At 31.4% G+C, this 15,361-nt stretch overlaps 2 protein-coding genes across 2 annotated transcripts; one reads left to right on the top strand and one right to left on the bottom strand.

Annotated features, from left to right (window-relative positions):
- The first annotated feature begins 2,799 nt into the window (after nucleotides 1-2,799).
- Nucleotides 2,800-4,501, top strand: LOC120126311 (28 kDa ribonucleoprotein, chloroplastic-like). Its single transcript, XM_039144533.1, has 4 exons — nucleotides 2,800-3,221; nucleotides 3,311-3,409; nucleotides 3,886-4,173; nucleotides 4,251-4,501. Exons 1-4 carry the CDS (start codon nucleotides 2,895-2,897, stop codon nucleotides 4,380-4,382), a joined length of 846 nt encoding a protein of 281 aa, XP_039000464.1. The 5' UTR covers nucleotides 2,800-2,894; the 3' UTR covers nucleotides 4,383-4,501.
- Nucleotides 4,502-7,670: 3,169 nt separating this feature from the next.
- On the bottom strand, nucleotides 7,671-8,341 carry LOC120126306 (classical arabinogalactan protein 5-like). The gene has a single exon (XM_039144530.1). The coding sequence runs from the start codon at nucleotides 8,272-8,274 to the stop codon at nucleotides 7,855-7,857; it is 420 nt and encodes a 139-aa protein (XP_039000461.1). The 5' UTR covers nucleotides 8,275-8,341; the 3' UTR covers nucleotides 7,671-7,854.
- Between the last annotated feature and the right edge of the window lie 7,020 nt (nucleotides 8,342-15,361).

The following is a 15,361-nucleotide window of genomic DNA, read 5'->3' as shown; positions in this document are numbered from 1 at the left end:
CATTTTTTATTCTTTTTTGTATATATATTTTTTTCTTAATTTATTTTATTTTATTCAATTTCATTTTTTTTATATTTGTTTCATCCAATTATTTTATGTTTATTATTATTGGTTTCATTTATTTATTTGGTTTACTATTTAGTTTTGTTACTTTCTTTTATTATTATTATTTTTTTTAACATCTTATTTTAAAGGGTATTTTCGTAAACTCATTAAGACTAAATAATTCGGATCAAATTTTATCTTTTAATTTAACTTGCAATTTTCTTAATCAAAGACAATTGGAAATTACGTAGTACCGAAAGGGCGGTTCAAGGGTGTTAATCATTCCTTGACCGTAACCGACTCCCGAACCCGACACATCTTTGGAAAGACGCAGATCAGGTAAGAAATAGGGTATCCGATCAACCCATTTATTTTAAATAAATGATCGGTGGCGACTCTCAATCTACATTTTTCAAGTCGAAACTCAATTTCGAGGCCTAACCGAAAGACGGTTACGACAGGATGAAAAAAAACTGCTGCTCGTGGAAGGAGAATACTGAGGGTGTCTACCAGGGAACCAATCTCTACCGTTATTTTGGGTCTATGGAAACATAGGAACGATAGAATTTTCAAAGGGAGTGTCGAAAACCATAATCGAATGATTACTTATGCAGGGAAAATGGATAAGGAGATCAGCATGACCCTAACTCAAAATCACTTTAAAGTTATAAGATAAGTAGTTATCTTATAACTTTTCATAATTAAGAGATTTAAAATATATATTTTATAATCAAACGATTATTTACGTAAATATAAATTATTCCATGTATAAAATAATAAAAAAATTGATTTTATAAAATATAAATATATTAAATAATAAGTTAAAAATAGAATAAATATTTTAAAAATTGAAAATGGTATGAGTGGGTTGGAAAATTTATTTGAATTTATAATTAAAAGATACAATTAGTGGGTCCATTTGATAAAGTTTTCTAAAAGAACTTTTAGTAAAAAAAAAGGTCTCATTTTGACTATAAAAACAATGTTAAACGGGTAAAATTGAAAGAAAAAAAATTGCAATAAAAACTGTGGCAAAAGCTAAGATATCTAATTTTTTTCATTTTTAATTTTACCTTTGGAAGCAACTAATAATTTTAGTCTTACTAATAAGTAGGTTCCACTCAATTATGTGTTTACATTTTATTTTAATAATTTGATACTAATATCCTTAAAAAATAATTTATTTTATTTATTTATAAATAAATAAATTTTATGATTTATATATTGAAATATTAATAATGAGTTATATAAAATATAATTTTATTATAATTATATTTTTATAGTTTAAATTGATATAATTAATGTATAATAAAATACTTTTAAAAGTTCGATTATACAACACTTTTAAAAGTCAATTTTCAAAAGATATATCAAATTGGCCCTTAGTAGCTTCAGTTGTAAAAGAAAATGTTATTAGAGGATTTCAATTCAAAATATTGTGTCTGCAAGGTGTGTGTTGTTAATATGTTAAAAAGATTTCTGAACAAATACTATTTTACAAACATCCCAAATTATTTAAAAAACACATTGAGTAAAATAAAGAAAAATTTCATATCTTTTTCTAAAAATAGTTTTTCTGATTTTTTTAATTATTGTTAAAAATATTAAGAAAATATTAAAATGAAAGTTTATAACAATTTAAAAAAAACTAGGCTTAATAAAAAAACAAGTGTCTCAATTATGCCTCGAAAAATGTTTTAGTACCTAAAGAATTTTTTGCTAAAAATAGGTTTCTAATGTTTTCAACGGTATATTTTTAGGTGCCCATTTGTTAACTGCCGTTAAATATCTCTGTTAAGAGACACGTGTCACGTTCTGGTAATTTTGAGAATATTTTAAAAAATTAAAAAAATTGTAAAAAAAAAGCACTCACCCACCCCCTCATGTCCTCTCCCCTTCTCCTTTCCCCTTCCCCTTTTTATGTAGGTCGACCGACGGACGGTGACTAGCACCACCACCATCATCGGCACCGATGTCAACCCCCGATTAAACCCTCATTAACCTTTCGTCGTAACATATCATCGTTTGTCGTAAAGAAGCGTTCAAATGTTCGCTAGTTTTTAATCCACTATCATATATCTTTGTCGATTATGGTCGATTCTGTCGTCCATAAGTGATACCGCTGCCACCATTCGAACCACCGTACAATTTCGATAAAAACCCAACCGTTCGACGACGACGACGATGGCCGAAGATGGCCGACGAATCGTTTGGGTTAAGAAATTAAAATTGAGAATTAGGGATTTAAATATTGGGGATTTTAAATTTAAGGATTTTGGGTGACGGTAAGGACGATGATTGATCAATGGGTGGGTGGTGACAGGTGGGTGATCGTTCAGCAATGACGATGGTGGCCGGAGATGACTGGCGATAGTTGATAATGGGGTTGAAATGAGAGATTTTAGTTTTTAGGGGTTATTTTAATATTTTTAGTAAAAATTTGGGTTTTTTAAATAAATTAAACCTTTATTATTTTCTTTATTTTTTAATTAAAAATAATAATTTTATTATTAAAAAATTAAAAAATAAACAATAGGTACCTAAAAGTATAACCGAGAAAATGTTAGTAACCTATTTCTAGCGAAAAATTCATTAGGTACTAAAACGTTTTTCGCAGCATAGTTCAGACACTTATTTTTTGGATTTAGCCAACAATTTGATAGCCATTTTATAATATTTGAAAGTTAAGTGGAAAAACAATCATTGGGTATAGCTTAGGGATTTCTAGTGTACTTTACCCATTTTCTTATAGTTTCCTTAACCCTTATCCATTCGCCTTCTCCCTGTCAAAAACCTCAGCAAACCAAGTCATCGTTTCAACCCCAACCGGAGCTGAACTAATCTTCCCGATGGCTCTGCTCCCACTTCCCCACCAATCTTCTCTTTTTTCTCTGCAACATAAACCTAAAACCCACATCCCCAACATCTCTTCCGCTTGTTTTCTTCATCCGTTCTCTCCCTTCAGCGCCACTCTTCGCTTCAAAGCTACACCATTTACCAGTTTCGTCCTCCATTTCTCTGCCACTACCCAACACCCTGCTTTACAAGTGAAAGAAGAAGAAGAAGAAGAAGAGTTATCAAAAACCAGATTGATTGCCCAGAACGTGCCTTGGAGTTGTACCGTCGAAGACATTCGTTCTTTGTTCGAGAAATATGGCACTGTCGTTGATGTTGAGGTTTTTCTCTCTCTCTCGGGTTTGCCTTGTTTTTTGTTTTTGTTTTGATTCGTGGTTCGTGTATTGATGTGAATGTGTGTGTTTTCCAGCTTTCAATGCATAACAAGACCAGAAATAGGGGATTGGCTTTTGTTTCCATGGCTTCGCCTGAGGAGGCTCTTGCGGCTCTCAATAATCTTGAGTCCTATGTAAGCATATTTATTGCCTTTGATTATTCTCTAATATTACTCGGGAATTCTGGGATGAAGTAAAGATTTTATGTCAGAGGGAACTTCTAAATTTTTAGGCACTCGTTAAGATAATAGTTTAATAAGTGCTCTTAAGGCACTCGTTAGCAAATCCTTGATGAATTCAGTGTATGAGGCAATTTACCCTGACTAATTAATGGTTGAGAGTATACTATGACACACAAGGAACGCACTATTTTATGCCCGGAGGCGCGAAGTTCGGAAGATATTAGAAATTTAGAGGGTGCGAAATTATAAAATTTCAGAGGTATAAAATAGATCATCAATAGAAAATACAAAATAAATCCTAAATTACTTGAGAATTTGAAATTTCCAGGGGTGAAACCGCACACCTCCAGCACCCTCTCCGTCCATTCCTTGCTCTGACATCATTTAACAAGGAAGATAATCGATTTGTTTCCTTAAAACTGATATAGGAATTCGAGGGTCGTACTTTAAGGCTCAATTATGCTAAACCTAAGCAGAAGAAAGCTCCTCCACCTGATAAACCGAAGCCAGTGCCGGCATTCAATTTGTTTGTGGCGAATCTTTCGTATGAAGTGAGGACTAAACATCTTAAAGAGTTCTTCAGTTCTGAGGGCGCTAACGTTGTTTCTGCTGAAGTTATATTTCATGATAATCCGAGAAAGTCATCTGGCTATGGCTTTGTATCTTTCAAATCCAAGAAAGAAGCTGATGCTGCACTGTCTGCTTTCCAAGGGAAGGTACTTCCTTAGTAAATTTCTCGATTGTTTATTTCTTTGTTTTCTTTAGTCAAGAAACTGATAGTTTGTGATTGCAGATGTTTATGGGAAGAACGATTCGAGTGCAACGTAGTCGACAATTCGTGAAAGTTCAATCGGACGACAGTTCACAATCCGATGATAAATCGGCTGAGTTGAACCTCAATTCGGAACAAGAAGCCGTAGAATGAAGTTGAATTTGATTATACTCGGAGCAAAGAGGTGGTTGTTTGTTACTCCGTAGGTAAGCAACATATGTAAATGAATGTTTCAGCCATTTGAGCTCTCTTGTGTTATTTTGGTGACACTTGGGAGTAAATTGAGTGTTCTTCGGCTCAACTCTAATCCTTTCCATGCTCATATTAACAATTGCTATATTTTTTCCTCGAAATATCAATGTCGAGAACATATTCGGATATTTAATATATGGTGTTCACTTCTGAATCCGAATATAATCGAGTTCAAGATTCATGCCAAGGGTTCCAATCGTGTAAGGAAAGTGTGGATTTTGCTTAATGGTGTACCATTGAGGATGGCAAGTCTCCATTGGAGTTTAGTTGCCCTCTCGGGTGCTCCATTATCCTAGTGGTCATACTATGGATTTAAAGTGTTGGAAAATGACAACAAAACAGGCACCGCGGTTTATCCAATGGCCTCAAACACTGATGGACATTGGGCCCATGCCACGAAACACTAATGGCATGATACTACCCGTAGTGATAGTAAAATTGACACTTATAATGATTTCTCTTAAATGCATCATTTTCCCGAACGTATGTTATTTGTATCGAGTTGCCTCTTAAAGTGTTTTTCGAGACGTTTTGTTCCTTAAAGTTTAGGTAGTTACCTCGCTTATCCCAAATCGTTAAGTCCGTTAAAAATACCAAGTGTAAATTATATACTTAGGGATTGTTTGTTTACTTCAGAATGATTAAGCGCTGAATGTTTAAATGCTGAATCATTCAGCACCACTGTTTTGCTGAATCATTCAGCACCACTGTTTTGCTGAATCAGTCAACACTGAATCATTCAGAGGTGAGAAACAAACAGTCTGAATGCTGAACGGTTCAACATTCAGCGCTGAATGATTTCATTCAGAGCCAAACAAAAAACCTCTTAGTCACTCAACTATTCCTACAGTTTCGTTCTGCTCACCCAACTTTTTTTTCTTTCACTTGTGAATATCATAATTGTTCTTCAAGGTATTGAAATGTTTCATCAAAGCTCTTTTAGTGTCTTCATCAACCATTGATCTTCTTCGTTAACGAGATTAGTTGGATTTCAAATTGTTCTCATTTTAGTGATTATGACATTTTTCTCGCTATACATCGATGGTAAATTTTGCTGGAAGTGCAAAGTTGGGTTGAATCTTGTTCATCAATACTAACATCTCAGTGGTTGATAAGAACATAACAGTGAATGTCAACTTCAAAACCAAAAGAGAAAACCTAGCACCGGCACCATCTTCTCTAGTTGCAGTAACAACATTAGACATGGTTGTTGTAGTGAGAATTGACACCATATTGATGGAGTTAAGGAGTAAGGTGTTCCACTTATCTCATTGTTCTCTGACGTTTTTATCATCTCTACTTGCCACCTCTAATATAACATAAAATTATAAGGTAGCCATTGAAATAAATGAGTTTGCCTGAAACAATGATGTCTCATTAACCTTTTTTCCGGTTGGGATCATATTGATGAATTCATCTCTAGTAAGCATTAGTAAACATTGATTTCACATCAAATACATTAGTAAGGGTGAGCATTATTTAGTTTTAACCGATTTAACTAATAATACTAACTTACATCGATGAAAGTCATTTCATTTACTAAATTATCAACATTGACTTACACTGGTATTAAAACATCTCATAAATAATCTGCTCAACTTAAAGTTCATAGATGGATTAATTGTTTGCCAAACAGAGCAACGAGTTAATCCATTTATACTCTATCAACATTGACAAACGAGTTAGCCTGAAACAATGGTGTCTCGTTAATTTTTTTTCCGGTTGGGATCGTGTTGATGAAACCATATCTAGTCTTCAATTCTTGAGATAATATATTGGGTTGCATTTTAGGGGGTGAAAGCCTAATCGAAGAAAGCTTTGGAACAAACATGAATGCATGGATTTGCTTTGAAGAAGAAGATACAAGAAAGTGGAAGCATGTGAAGAAATCATATAGGTTAAGTGACGATTTTGAAAGGAAAAAGTTGGGTAACCAAACGGAATTGTAGGAATAATTGAGTGACCATGTAATTTATCCTCAATGTTTTTAATAAAGTTAACAATTTGAGACAAATGAGGTAATAATTTAAACTTTAAGAGACAAAACGTTCGAAAAATACTTTAATAAACAACTCGGTATAAATGACATATTCGGAGGGAAATGGTGCATTTAAGCCTAATGATTCTTTTGATGTGAACATTAAACTCAAATTTAGCAAGACTTGGATGTAGTTGATCCTCATCGTTAAAGAATTGATTTTTAAGGTGAATAATTTATTTTTTGTTAAGTTTGAATATTTTATCGAATTTGAATTTTTTTTCCAAACTCTTTATACTTTTAGAATTTATGTCAATGTAGAGATTATTAGAGTTTAACTCAAATTTGATTTGACTCAATTTGATTGAGATTACTAGAGTTTGGCTTGAATTTAATTCAACTCAAATTGATTGAGAAAAAAAAATAAGAAACTTAATTAGGTTGAAAATAGAAAGGGAGTATTCAATCGAGTCGAGACAAAAAAATCAAGCTATTTGAGTTAATGAGTCTTAATTTACAATTTAAATTTTATTTGAAATTTTTTTGAGTTAAATCGAATATATAAAATCCAAATTGAATTGTTTAAATTTCTATTTAAATTTAATTATAAATATTCATGATATTGATTATATATTCTATTCTATAACCCTATGTGATGTATATATATATATATATATAATATAAAATTAAAAAACTAGACTTAGATTTAAAAATTAGGGTAATCCCTAATTGTATATACTAAATTACCTCTATCGTTAAAAGAATTATTATTATTTCTAAAAATTAAAAGTTCAAACATTTATTATTGTATTCATTATTAATTATTTAAAATAAATATTATTTTATAATCATTTAATTTAATAAAAAATTAATCCCTCATTTTGAATATAAGCGAAACATGTTGTCCCATAACAACTGTTACTACGTGACACTTGTTGTCTCCCCGCCCAGACCCAACCTGCCCGACCTAGCAAAAGACGAGAAAACCCTTAAAAAACGTACAACGTTTAAACAGCTGTCCTGTCCTGCAAAAATGGGTAGCATAAAAGACAATAAAGTACCCCTGCTCTCCACTTTCCACACACTCACAACGTTCATCACTCGCTTTCGTCTTTTATTTCTTCCACTCCATTAATCTATTCAAAATCCGACTTTATTTGATACAGAAATACATTTAATTAATTATAATAACTAACAATGACAAACTATTATCAAATCTCAACGGTCAAATAGCACCAGGCTATCCACATATAAAATCAAACCCGTCAAAATAAAATTAAATAAAACATAAGAAATACGCTACCACAACTCAATACGAGATTTCAACAATGGGCCTAAAGTAAAAAAAAAAATCGATCAAATCAAATCAAATCCTACAATCCGCAAATATCAGATCTAAGCGAAAAAAGCGACAGCTGCAAAAACAGCAGTAACGGCGGATCCAGCGATGGTGGCTCTATTCAAAGCGGCGGCATTCGGAGTTGAAGTTGGAGATGTCCCAGGTGACCCGCTGATGGAGGATGGAGTGAGAGCGCCGGTGGGAGAAGCACCGACGGTGGGAGAGCCAGCCGGAGACATAGGAGGAGCCGGGGGAGAGGAAGCTGGAGAAGATTCTGGTGCTGAAGAAGGAGTGGTGGCTGTTGACGGCGGCGAAGCAGTTGGTGTAGCGGTGGGAGACGTGGTTGGGGAAACCTTGGGAGCTGGAGTCGGAGAAGAAGACCGCGGTGACTTGGTTGGGGCGGAGCTTGGAGCCTGCCCGAGAGCGCAGCTTACGATGAGAGCTAAGAGAACAAAGCAAGCTAAAGTTTTCGCCATTGTAGAATTTTAAAAGATAAAAGAAGTAAACACACAGAATATGAGAAATTGAGGAAGCGGCAGTCGGGTAAAAGAAGGAGAGAGAGGAAAGGAGGTTTATATAGAAGGTTTAGGCCTTGGGCTGGGTTTTGACATATTAAAAAAAAACTTAAAGGGTAAACTACACGTTTAGTGGCCCTTATTATTACTTTTGCTCTGATTTAGACATCGAACTATTTTTTAAAATCATAGATAGCGTTTAATTTTTTATTTTATTTTGATCCTATGTTATTAAAATAATAATAATGATTCTAACATGTCATAATAAACTAATGCCATGTCATTATTAAAAAATAAAAAAGATATCAATAGTTATATTTCAACGGTGGATCACCAAAAATGAAATCAAAATCTAACATTAAGTATGATTTTGAGATAAAAAAAATACTTGGGAAGACATTTATATAAGTTTATGGTCCCTTCAATATTATAAATTAATAATTCTATAAAATTACAAATACAACTAGGACAACTTAGTAAAATATGATTTTATTATTGTTTGTTTTTCTTAAGATTTAAATCTAGTTGTATTTTATCTCTAACTTTTCTTACTACATCCAAAAGTCCTGTTGTAACATTCTCATATTGTAACAAAAATTGTGAAGAGTTATTGTCGCTGATTATTTTTGCGTAATTGGTTGCAAAAACACTGTATCATCTTTAATTTCATCCTCAATATGATTTTTAATAATATTAGCTAAAATTTCTTTTAAACTTTGAACATCTGAACATGTATCATTTTCATCCGAATAATTCAATAAGTGACATCCATTTTTTTAAAAGTTAATAAATTATTAATTTATCAATTAATTAATACCTCTTTAATTTAATAAAATTATGTGATCTTGACATTTTTAATATATTGAAACTAAATAAGTAATAAAATAAAGAATAAAAACAATTTTAATATAGTATTAAATGTAAAAATTTTAATTTATTGTTTTAAATACCCCATTAATAATATTTTTATATTTAGCATATTTTTACTTAAAAAATAATGTATTCAATTCAATTTCATTTATTTGCATATTATTACCTTTATTAATAGTAATGAAAGGTGATCAGAAAGTAGTATATGTTTTAAATACTCTCAATTATTTGACAATTAATACTCAAACGTTTTATTATAGTCGCTGATGCTCGAACTCATAATCATTAAAAACAATAACGATTTTTTTAACTACTAATATAAATTTATATTTTCAAGAGAATAAGAGATAAAAACGTTATTAACATACATGTGTCCACTGAGGATCACAATCAAAGAATCTCAAGCGTCTACCTTATCGTTTTTGTAAACTACAAAACGCGTTGGTTTTAAGCATTCGTTTTGTAAACTGTTCAGTGAAAAAATGTATCTAATAATTCAATAATTTTATCTTTATATTAATAATTTCATGACCTAATGAGTCATTTGTCTTTAAATTATATATATTTTATCAAATTATTTCTATCTATTTTGTTAGTAGATTATATCTACTTCAAAACTGTAAATTTTGTTAAAAAATCATAAAAATAAGTACATTAAAATTTTTAATACATTCAAGAACTAAATATAAATCACATTCGATTTATCATATTTAGGGATGCGTATGGGTCGGATTGGGTCGAGTTTTCGGTCAATCCGACCGAAAAATTATATATAATCCACTTGATCAAAATCTGACCCGAAAAATATACACATTTCACCCAATTCGAACTCAACCCACATTTTTTAGATAAAATCCAAACTCAACCCGACCCAACTCAAAATGATATATTTATTAAAAATATTACTTTTATTCAATAAAAATAGAGATTTAATTGATAAATAGGGCAAATTATGTGTTTAGTAGTTAAACTATCAGTTTTGATCCATTTTAGTACATAAACTTTCAAATTTTTTTCAAAATCATACTTAAAGTTTAGTTTTTGTTTCATTTTAGTGCAACTGTTCAAAATTTAATGTTAAGTTTTGAAAAAAAAATGAAAGTTTAGGTACTAAAACGGACCAAAATTGATAATTTGGGTACTAAACCCGTTAAGTTTTTAACAGTAGCGTACTAAAATGAAACAAAAACTAAATGTTTATGTACAATTTTGAAAAAATGAAAAGTTTAGATGCTAAAACGAACCAAAACTGATAGTTTAGGTACTAAATGTGTAGTTACCCAAAAAATAATATACATAGGGGTATTATTACAATTATCCATAAATATATAAGGTAAAATTAAAATTTTTTAGGTCAGTTCAGGTCGAGTCAGATATTTTTCACCCTAAACCCAAGCTCAACTCAACCAAAGCATAACCTGTAAAATATCCGACCAGACCCGATTCGAACTTAAATTTTTTTAAGAAAATCGAACCCGATTGGATCGAAATTCTTCAGGTCGGATCTCATGTCCATCCCTAGTAGTATTATATTTAATTCATTATTTTTATTTATTATTTCTCTCTGTTTTAATTTAAAAAGAAGAGGAAATTCACTTGGATCAAAGCAATTCCCAATATATTTATGAATAAAAATTCTGCTTACCGTTATGATTTTGCTCGTTGTTGGTCCAATTTTTTATTTTTCAACTCTAGGGAAAATAATCACAACTTAATGAAAATAATGGAGTATGATTTTAATTATTTTATTAATATTATTTAATTCAATTTAACAACTTATTATTATTATATAATTTTTATGTTAGTGTAGATGTTTTTTTAATATTGATGATGGTTTTTTTATGTATCATTATTTTTGAGTTTTTGATTAAGTTTAAATAAAGAATCCTAGTTTTTAGCATATAATGTTAAGTTTAAAGCATGCTTAGCAATTTCCATGGTAGATTGTTCATTTGATGTTATAAGCATGGTATAAAGCCTTATTTATGATCCTTGTATTTACATAAGACTTTAAAGAATGTTTGGGGACCTCACTAGTGTAACACCCTCAACCCGTATTCGACCCGAATACGAGTCTGAGATGTCACATCAACCTTTCAAACCATTTCTTATATAAAAATAGAGGAAAATTCATATATAATTTAAACATACGAAATAATTTACATATATTATTGAAAAAAGTTTACAAAACGGTTCAGAGCTTCTACTATTTAGTTCTTTAAATACATGCCAACACTATAACACAACAAGGAAACCTACTGTTAATTCTTCTGATATGATCTTTGCAGAAATTATGATGTCTCCTCTGCTTATCTTCTTTGCGGAACTTCTCGGATCCTACGTGTGAAACACTCACACGCTAAGTCATAGACTTAGTGAGACATGTAAATAAATAATGAAAACTATAACTACTTAACAAATGCATGTACGTTTCATGTAACACAAAACTTATATGCACACATATCATTATTATCATTCATTCCTTTTATCATATGATCTTGTACTTATCATTTATATATATATATATATATATATATATATATATATATATACATATCATAAAACACATATATTATTTTGAAAAAGAAACACATATAACATCATACTAGGCTTATTTATTTATTCTTTATTTAAAACCCATGTATACATTTGAGAACTTAAGGTATGTGAGTATATAGAGGTTGTGCACTAATATTGTCACCACAACTCGTATAATTCTCACTAGGGGCACATAGGATTTGTCCCGGAGGACCACATAGAAATGTCCCGAAGGACCACATAGATGTCCCGAATGACCACATATAACACATATGTCCCGAAGGACCACTCCTTAAGGCCCACATACATATTCCAATGGACCAAATAGGTGTACCAAATTACCGAATATATGTTCCAAAGGATTACATATATGTATCGAATGACCACGTAGAACCCTCGACTCTTGGCTTGCCAACTATACCCCTAGCTCTTATAACAAATAACATGGGCATTATCTTTTATGTTTGTCACATATGCATATTCATATCACATAGTCATATAAGTTCATACTTTCATATCATATATATCATGTAACATTCTCATAGAATCTCATATCACATATATGTCATGTCACATTTTCTTGTATTCATATAGACATGTAATCACATATATCCCTTTCACATATCTTTTATCATATATCTTATCTCTTATGATCATATAATTTATTATCACCCTTGAATCATATTCACATATTTATTATACATTCATGCATTCACATAGATCACATATGGATATGCACCTAACAGACATATGCATATACTCAGGTACACATAAGTATCATATCACTACATGCTTGTATTCGGTACTCATATAATCTAATATTGGAATTAGACTCATCGCAAGTTTTAATTCCCTAACATAACTTATACTTAATATCATGTACTTACCTTGGTCTCACTAGACAATATCAATCTCTGATAGCTCTCTCGGACATTCCTACTTTAGCGACTTGTCAGAACTTTGTTTTCGATCGATATCTACATAAATATACATTGGATACTCATATCAGCATTCTAAATACCATAATTCGATCCTTAATAATTCAAACTAAAGAAAGGCTTAATTCCATTTCTACTTGAAGTAGTATCGGTGCCCAAAGTATGATACCAATACTTCCCTAGTTGTGGTATCGATACCAAGCATGGATATCGATACCCATTTTGCATTATGTAATCCTCATTTCAAAAATGGTATCGATACTGACCTAATGGTATCGGTACCCTTGGTATTGATACTACCTTCCCAAGTATCGACACCCCATGAATGTCTTTGTCAAATTCAAGCTTATGGTATCGATACTGTTTAACCAGTATCGATACCTCTATACCAAATATCACTCTTTTACTCATAACCCATATTTCACTTTTTTAAACCCGAAAATTAACTCATATCAGCTTAAATCCTTCATGTCTTATTCCTTTTTATACTATTAACTCAAGTACTCATACTCAAACCAATTTCTATTCATCTAATACATCTTTATCTTCAAAATCTCCTCTTATATCTTGAATTTAAGAATCCTACCAAATTTCCAACATGTTCAAAACACTTCATACTTCTTAATTAAGTTGATGAGAAGTCAATTCTAGTCTCAAACTTTATTTACTAACTTTCTTCCAATATTTCACTTATAAACCTCTTATTTTTAATCATTCCTAACTCCTTCATCTTTTAATTTTAAGACCACTTAAGCTTTCCTTAAGCTTAATTAGCACTCAAAGAACAAAACCCAACTTAAAATCCAAGAAATAAACAACTAAATCTTAACTCACCTTTGGAGCTGGAGTAAACAGGAAGAAGAAGAAAGAAAGAAAAAATAAGCTTCCAGATATCTCTCTCAAATCCCACGTGTTTATCTCTTAATAAATGAGATAAAATATCCTTTAAGCTGAAATTACCATAATGCCCTTCACTCCTTCCATATTTACTATTTAATCTAGTACCAAAATATTCATATTTAAGTCCTTGAACTTTTCCATTTTTCTTAAATTAGTTACTAAATTTCAAAAACTTTCATTTCAGTCACTAGTCTGATTTTGGAGGTGTTACAACTAGGGTATTTGAGATTGAAAAAATAGAGTTTTAATACTTGTTTTATGACTTCAGCAGGTAGAGTATCGATATTATAGGGATATTATCGATACTTGTTCTTCATTTTGGGCAGATTCGTGAGTTTTGGGGCAAGAGTATCGATACTCTTTCAAGAGTATCGAAACTTTGGGTCATAGTTTCGAAACTCTTAGAAACTTTCGAAACTGGGTAGAACAAAATATTTAAAAGTATCGTTATTATATAAAGTATCAAAATTCTAGCAGGAGTATCGATATTCTAGGGATAATATCGATACTTTCAGTCTGTTTTGAGCAGTAAAGGCGATTTTTGAGCGTTTTAGACTTAAGGTACCCCAACACTTTAGTAATTATTCAGTTAAAACTACAAGTGAGAACATTAATGTTAATTTCAATGTACAAACAAGTTAAAGTTAGGAGAAATAAAACTAGCCTTATATGAATGCTCAGGAAAACGACCAGGACACCCGAGTTCCTTTAGAAAAGTTAGCAGAGTCGACAGTATAGATTCAGTCCGGATATCCTTAGGTAGGGTCAAGGCCTTTCTGACTAGCTATATTTGTGGAGGCCTTAATATTATTTAGAAGAAATAGTGGGTTAGTCAGGGGTATCGTTTCTGATGCAAAGAATTTTGGGGGCCATATCCATGGTAGACTAGAGGGGTGTGTGAGCTCCGAGATGCAGAACCCTCAACTGCACCATGATGTCTACCATAGCATAGAGAGTGAGTATTTGAGAATACTCACTAAAGCAGTTTTAAAGCAGACTAGCTTGGGCGCGAGGTCCAACACTCAAAGGGTGGGCTAGTAGAACATATAACAATAAACTTGAATGTTTATGCCTTTCAGTTAATTACAGTAAGTATGTTTTAGCCGTTAGTGTGGCGCTGAACTAACTAGCTCAGCCTTCAGATGTTTCCGTGGGTAGGTTAGTAGATCAAGTAGTTGGGAAGCAGTAGATAGACCAAGATCCAGACCAATCTAGTGCAGATAAGATGTATGTCTCAGCATTTTTATTTGGGCATGTATATTTGTAAACATTATTATTTAGTTGAGTAGTAGATTCAGTTAAGTTGATCTGTAATATTTTTGAAGTGTAAATTTTATTTTGGAGCTCCTCAGTGAAAAGATTTTTATTATATTTCAGTTTATTTTATGGTCATTTTAAATCAAGAGAAAATAAGTTAAAGTTAGTTAGCCACTTCGGTGGTTTCGTGTAGCACCTTAAATCGGTCGACTGTGTGTTGTATTGAATTCACCCTTCAAACTAAGAGTGTCTTTTAGATAATGGACTTTTATGTAAGGTTTTAAAAATCAAAGAATATTAGATTTATATGTTTCTGTAAATTTGGAGAAATATAAAACTTTCAAGAAATCTCAAAAGGGAATTTAGGTAGTTCAAATTTATGAGGTCCTACTTTTGAAAAGAATAGTATGGCTCGTAAACATTTATTTATTAATTAATTAAACATACACTTATTTTGTATTTAAGATGGTCTTTTAAATTGAGAAAAAAATTATTTTTTCTTAAAAATTTAATAAATCTTCAAAATAAAAAAATAATTAAGTCTA

This window comes from Hibiscus syriacus, unplaced genomic scaffold (assembly GCF_006381635.1).
Source record: "Hibiscus syriacus cultivar Baekdansim isolate YM2019G1 unplaced genomic scaffold, ASM638163v2 tig00110457_pilon, whole genome shotgun sequence".
NCBI lineage: Eukaryota > Viridiplantae > Streptophyta > Magnoliopsida > Malvales > Malvaceae > Hibiscus > Hibiscus syriacus.
The sequence above is the reverse complement of the archived record's forward strand: the minus strand, read 5'-3'. Positions and strand labels throughout refer to the sequence as shown.